The sequence below is a fragment of the Lissotriton vulgaris genome, chromosome 5, assembly GCF_964263255.1.
Source record: "Lissotriton vulgaris chromosome 5, aLisVul1.2, whole genome shotgun sequence".
NCBI lineage: Eukaryota > Metazoa > Chordata > Amphibia > Caudata > Salamandridae > Lissotriton > Lissotriton vulgaris.
This window is the reverse complement of record NC_141693.1, coordinates 1078555650-1078563103: the sequence shown is the minus strand read 5'-3', so window position 1 is coordinate 1078563103 and position 7454 is coordinate 1078555650. Positions and strand designations below refer to the sequence as shown.

Sequence of the window (7454 nt, the reverse complement as noted above, 5' to 3'; positions counted from 1 at the left end):
ATTGCTCCTGACAAATTTTGACAAACTTGGTGCATTACATTCATTAAATCTAATTTGGGCATATGCATCAAAAATCGGTATTACAAGTCCTTATTAGCGAAAAATAAGGAACCGCTAATAAGGACATGCAAACCACGATGCATCAAGAGGTTCGGTAAAAAATACTGAATCAGTAAAAATCGGTAAATGATACCGAAACCACCGCTGAGAGACGCCAAATTAAAGACTAGAAAATACCGAATTAGCAAATACCAAATCGGTATTTGCGAAATCGCAAAAATTACCGGCGGTTTGGAAGCAGGCTTATGACATCACAACCAGGAAGTAGCACAGCCCATGCTTCATTCAGTGCCCTGAGGAGCTCAGAGGAGGAGGCAGAGCACAGGAGCAGAGGAGTAACACAGTGCCAGCACAAACCAGAAACTGCCCAGCATTCCAGGATGGAGAAGGATGCACCCCAGGCCAAGGACACGCCCAGGAAGAGAAAGCAAAAGTTTTCAGATAAAGAACTGGAAATACTGATTGAGGGTGTCAGCAGCAAACATGACAGGCTGTTTGGAAAGCTGTCCCTAAAGGTGCCTGAGGCAGAGAAAAGGAAGATGTGGCTGTGCATCAAGGACAGGGTGAATGCTGTAGGAGTCACCCACTGCAGCATTGGCGATTTAAAAAAGAGGTGGTATGACCTCAGGAAAAGGGCAAAGGAGAGGATTGCGGAAAGGGTCAAGGATGCAGCTGGCACAGGTGGTGGGACCTCGAACGTGACACCAGACACAGCCCTCGAGGACCTTGTCGAGGCTACCATCAAACCTGAAGCTGTTGTGGGGGTCACCCAATTGGACACCTCTGGTGCTGCGGAAGGAGGACAAGGTAAGATGCATGCCAGTGCAGATATGCAGCGTGTTGTCAACCCCTGCCCATTCCCCCAGGCCAAACACAGTGCATATGTAGCCGTGCCTAAAGCATATCCCCTCACCAGAGTGTTGCATTATGGGAGTAGTAGTCATTTCATGAAAGAGTGCATGTCTGACCCCTGAGGTGAATGAAATGAAAACAGCAGCACAGGGCCAAATGTCAGTCCAAATATGTCCTTTATGTAGACACAAGTAAGCAAATCTGATATATCATGACAAAATTATAACAATGCACTGTTTCACACACAGATGCATCACCCCCTGAATCAGATGACAGCGGCCGCCTCGTCATCTCTGAAACTCCAGTGGTGAACCCACGACATCCCCTTCACCACCGCCACAAGCATCACCACCAACACCACCACCACCACCACCGTGGACAAGGACACCACCATCACCGCGGACAAGTACACCACCACCAGCGCGGACAACTACACAAAGCCGCAGGGCAAATGTCCCCTCCCTGCAGGAGATGGAGACAGAGCTGAGGCCAGCAGACACAAATGTCCAACGGCAGACAGTCGTCACTCCAACCGCCCAAACAGCAGCACGTGCGCGAGTCAGACAATGGGCCAGGCCCCTGGGTAGGGCTGCAGCAAGATCAGATGCATTCGGAGTTGTTGAGACACAGATGTTGTGTGTCCAGCGCCTGCAGGGGAGACACATGGGTGCTATTAATATCAAAATATCTAAATTGTCCAACAAAATTGGAACCATGACTGACGCTGTGCGTGAGCTGACCACAGCCGTTGCTGAGGGCAACAATAACATGAAACAGCGCCTGCAGGAACTAACACGTGCTGTCATTGCAGGCCAACAGAGCGAGCGCCGGAGGCATCGGCAGAACATGCTCCGTACAAATGCCTCCATTAGGGCCATCACTAAGCTGTGCAACAGCACAGCTGTGCTCTCCTGCAGATCAGTGTCCCTGCAGGTTGACTTGGGGCATTATTGTGGAGATGTGGCAAGGTCCCTAGAAAGAGTGACCACAGCAGTGGAGTATCTGCAGTCTGGGACTGTCAGTGTCAGCAGTTTGGGAGGGGAGGAGGGCAGTGAGGCTTCTTCAAGTGTGAGCAGCATCTCAGTGCCGGATGCCAGCGAGAGGAGGCGCACATCGTGGCGATGTGGAGGAGTCACGAGACAGGAGGCTGGCAGTATGTGCCAAACGCAAATAGCCAAGTTCCATTGGCTCCCTGGCCACGGTGATGTTACCAGGGGCCAACTATGCTGCCAAATGCAACACCTGTGATGACAATAGAAATTTTCCTTTACATGTTATTACACTGCATCATGTCTGTGTTTCATTTATCTGCACCAGTCAGGTGTTCATGGGCATTAAACCCTTGCTAACCAGATCATGTTTTCATGGCTCTTTCTTACCTGTCTCAGAAGTGATGCTGTGTGGTGTATTTCCGCCTCCTTTGGCCTTTTGCTGTGTTAGACACGTGTGCCTGTTGGTGTTGGGGGGGTTGCTGTTCATGTAAGTCGTCCTCTCCGTCTACCTCTATGGGTATCCCCCTTCTTGTGGCGATGTTGTGCTGCATGGCACAGACCGCTATGATCTGGTAGCAGGTCACTGGGTCGTACTGCAAGGCACATCCTGTCTTGTGTAGTATTCGGAAGCAACTCTTGAGGATGCTGAAGGTTCGGTCCATCACATTCCTTGTGCTGATGTGTGCTGTATTGTAGCACTGCCTTGAGGTGTTGCTGGGTTGAGGTAGGGAGTGAGTGGATACTCACACAAGGCGTAGGCGCTGTCACCTGCAGGGTGGGGAGAAAATGATCAGCAGCATGAATGCAATTATACATGTGAGGATGGAGTAAACAATGAGGTCTCAATATGTACCTAGTAGGTGTCCCTCTCCGAATTCACCTTGATCAGACGCTTGTGGATGCCACTGCGACGGAAAATGTATGCGTCGTGTGTGCTTCCTGGGAATTGGGCTACGAGGTCCGTTATGATGTGCTTGGCATTGCACACGACCTGCACGTTGATTGAATGATATGACTTCCGGTTGCGGAAGATGTATATGTTGGCTGATAGAGGACAGATGGGGACATGCGTGCAGTCAACACATCCTATTACATGGGGAAATTGTGCCACCTGGTAGAACTTTTGGTGAGGTTCAACTGCTGGGGGGTTGTGGAGAAGGTGATTTGGCGATGTATCAATGTCAGCATGGCATCTAGGAATTTGTGGAAGAAGCGTGATAGTGCACTTTGCGACACGATTCCGGCTTCCGCTATTTTCCCCTGGAAGCTTCCAGATGCCTGCAGATGCAGGCTGCATAGGACCTGGACATGGGCTGGATTGGCGTTGGTCCTACGGGTCTGGTGCTGCAGTAGTGGTTCCAGATCTGCAATGAGGCGCATGATCATGGCCTGGTTCAGTTTGTACTTGTCGTAGACCTCTGTCTGGCCCAGCAATGTGATGCACACCCTGAAGATCCTGTCCTGGATCATCCTCCTGCTCTGTGCATTCGCGTTGGTTCTCCTCCTCCTAGCAAGCACGTAGGGGGCAGCCATTTTGGTAGACATGCAGGGTTTACAGGGGCATATTTAAAGGGTTACTGATTGTCAGCACCTGTGGAAATTTTTTTTTCTTCCTTCCAATAACTTTACCTCCAGTTTGAGATTCCCCTTATTTTGCTCATGCAAAATAGCGATTTTGTGCTTTTTTGGTATTTGTGGTATTTGTGAATTTTGATGCATTTCGTTGCGATTCTTTATTAGGGATTCAGTATTTCCGGAGTCTGCTTTCGTTTTCGTTATTACTGATTGGCTAATTTGTCATTCGGTAATTTACTGAGGGGATTATTTAGCGATTCTTTATTTTTTACGGATGCGGGGTTGATGCATTGCATTTTCTGGTTTTGCGTTCGGTATCGGCCTGTTTTACCGAATCGCTATTTAACGGGAGGTATTTTGCTTGTTGCATCTGCCAGTATGTTTGTTATCCAATTGTTTCCTAACTGTGAAATTGCTTTATTGTTGGTGAATATGTACCACATGTAATTTCATCTAAAGAAGTCCTTTTTGCTTGTACCAAGCTACCAAAGGTAAGCAATGGATCAATCACAGATAAATGTCAATGTTGAGGTGCTAGATTGCATTGACTTTATAGGAACTGACCACCTACATCCTTAACCCAGACATTTACACATTCACCAATTCTAGATATTGTATCAGATGAAACCTAATTGTATTGTAATGTATTGTAATTGCATTTATATAGCGCTTACTACCCCTGACAAGGCGTTGAAGCGCTTTTTCGGCGAGTAGCACGGTACTCCGGGACCCATAGAGGATTCTTGTTGAATTAGTACAGTGAAACATGCAAGTACATTTTAAGTGGTGGATAGGTTAGTCATTTAATTGGATTAGGAATGATAGCAGAAGGATAGAGGAGGACACAGGTTTGTATTTATATAGTGCTTGTTGACACACACTATTCAGGAAGCCTACAAAGGATTAGTGGTGAAATAATATGGTGAAATCTATTAGTCAGTTACTTGGAGTGAGAAGGATAGCAGAAGGATGAAAGGGGAAGAAGGATTTGCATTCATATAGCACTTGTTACCCCTAATGAGTGTTGAAGCGCTTTTCTGGCGAGTAGCATGCCACTCCGGAACCCATATAGGATTACTGTTGAAAATTAGTATAGTAAAAAATATGAAGCAATTTGAGTAGTGGATATGTTATTCTGTTATTTGGGTAGTATATTAGTATAGTTTAATATGGAATGTGAGAAGTGAACATGTTAGTCTGTTAATTTCGATTGAAAAGGATAGTGGAGGGATAAAATAGTGACCATTTTTTTTTAGGTCTTAGCAGTAGGGGGAGGCTTTTGGATGAGTAAAAAGGAGGTTTGGAGGGGAGGACATGGAGTGAAGAGTTTAGAAAGGTTTGTTTTAGGGGATCGGTATAGTAAAAGAGGTTTCAGATGATGCAAGGAGGGGTAGAGTGGGAGAGAGTATAGAAAGGGTTATTTTGGCAAACAGTAGTGGTATGGGGTTTGGGATAAATGAGAGAGTGGATGTAGAGGATATATTGATAGATGTATACGATGAGAGATAGGGTAGTGCATTGAGAAGAAGTTTGAGATGAGTCAGAAGGTTGGGCTAGAAGATATATTGAGCAAAGTATAGGCTGAGAAATAGGGTAGTGCATTGGAAATGCTAAAGAAAGTGATAAATATATAGATCCATATTTAAATTGAAAGTATATAGATACATAAAGGACGAAAGTATATGTAGATTGAAGATATTGATAGAGGCACAGGATGAGAAATAGGGTAGTGCATTGGATATGCTTTTTCAGGAGAAAAGTAACAGACACACAGCCCCAAGTACATGGAAGGTACATAGATGCACAATGGAAGTATGTACATGTAGACCAAAGATGATTTTTATGTATTTATTATTATTATTATTATTATTTTCGCTCAACAACATAATTATTTTACATGTTTATACAAAGTAATACACAAAGATAGGCACATAATTGAGTGAAAAAAATGGTTGTATACAGAGGAATATGCTGTAAATTTCTGTTTGCGTATGGTGCTTATGTGGGGAAGAGCCAAATCTTGAGTAGTTTTCTGAAGATAAGTTGGTTGTCGGTGGTCCTTCTGTTGGGGGGTAAAGAGTTCCATAGTTTTGTTGCTTGAACAGAGAAGGATGTGCCACCCAGGGTTTTTTCTTGTATTGTGGGATTTTGAAGCGAGATGCTCCTTCATAGTGGAGGTTCCTTTGTTGAATGTGTTTGGTGACTTTATTCCTGATAAAGAGTGGTCCCATTTCATGTATTGCTTTGTGGGAGATACAAAGCAGCTTGAACGTGGATCTTCTGGCAACCGGTAACCAATGCAGGGCTTTCAAGGCAGGGAAGATGTGGTCTCGTGGTTTGATATGCAAGAGTAGTCTGGCAGCCGAGTTCTGAATCTGTTGTAGTCTTTTCATGGTTGTTTTTTTTACTGAAGAAAACAAACTTGGACCCACTGAACCCTGACAACTACAGACCCATTACAAATGGACAGTTCCTGGGCAAACTGATAGAAAGAGCAGCGTTCGCCCAGATGTCACAATTCATTGAAGAGAATGACATACTTTTAGACTTCCATCCAGGAAGAGGCATTGAATCTGCCCTCCTTGCCATCTGGGATTACCTAAAGAATACAGTTGACCGCAACAGGGTTGCTGCGCTACAGCTCTTGGACCTCTCAGCTGCCTTTGACACGGTTGACCATGACATTCTGAAACAAAGACTCTATGAAGACGGCATAGAGAGAACTGGATAGCGTTCTACCTTCAAAACAGAACTAATGTCATCCTTGCCCCACCTTTTTCGTCCAAACCGCACTCCACAAAAGCAGGGGTCCCTCAAGATTCTATTATCTCGCCCATGCTTTTCAACATCTACATGAAGTCATTACCAGTACTGATCAATAAATGTCATCTTACGTGCTATAACTATGCAGATGACACGCAAATATCAGGTTTGAAACCGTGTCTAGAAGTGCGTCTGGGAATTTTTCCTTGCTAGGTGGAGGTCTGTAAAGGAGCCGGAAGTTACAGGAGGAAGATGGTGTAGGATTGCATCTTGTTAGAAGAGCCTCACAATTCTTTATGGAGATGTTGTCAATTTTAGTGATATGTATTGTTTGCCTGAATACAACAGCTAGACCACCTCCTTTTTAGGATATACGATTTTGGGTGATTATTTGATAGATTAGAGGAATGGCTTCATGCAGGACTGGAGCCCTCTCCCAACCAGGATTCAGTTGTGAATAGTATGAATAAAAATGCTCTAAGGCTGACTGAGATGTGGCCATTAAATGTTTCTTCAGAATTATGGTTTTATAATATGCATTTTATTCAAGCAGTCAAAAAGGTTATTTTATGGCAGATTTGATGCTTAGTTCTAGAGATGGGTTGCAAGATAAAAGCACACCATAATTTAGAACTTCTTGCAAATAGGAGACATGTATATTAGTGAAAACAGGGACTCTAGATTGTCTCTTGAGAGAGATGCAATGAAGGATCCTTTTGTATTGATCACATTTGTAGTAAAAAATAAAATATAGGGCCTGATTTCGAGTCTGGTGGTCTTTCGACCACCAGACTCGCGGTGGTGGTTCACGGTTAGCCGCATTACGACTTTGACATTTGTTGCAGTGGAGGACAACCAGTTGTGCCTGGGAACCGTCATTCCATGGTGGTGGCTCAGCTGCACCACAATGTAAGATGCTCAGTGGGAATGGGGCTGTCCGACTGAGCATTTTACAATTTCTGCTGCTGCCAGCCATTTCATGGCTGGAGCACCACCAAAAAAGGCTGGCGGTGTAGGAGCAAAGCGGGCCCTAGAGGGCCCCCATGGCTCCTCCACCATGGGGATTCATTCAGGGGGGCACAACAGGTGCCCCCTGTATGTATTCACCCAAAGTTCCAACACTGCATGGACGTCACCGTTCATGCCGTGCTGGAACTTGTTTGCGGTTCCCATTGCAGTGCCTGTTTTTCAGGCACCACCATGGGAAAGACA

At 45.2% G+C, this 7454-nt stretch overlaps 1 protein-coding gene across 1 annotated transcript; it reads left to right on the top strand.

Moving 5' to 3' along the window:
• Positions 1-440: 440 nt before the first annotated feature.
• LOC147712030 (myb-related transcription factor, partner of profilin-like) lies at positions 441-1223 on the top strand. Its single transcript, XM_086919579.1, has 2 exons — positions 441-818; positions 1161-1223. The coding sequence occupies exons 1-2, from the start codon at positions 441-443 to the stop codon at positions 1221-1223; spliced, it is 441 nt and encodes a 146-aa protein (XP_086775705.1).
• The last annotated feature ends 6231 nt before the right edge of the window (positions 1224-7454 follow it).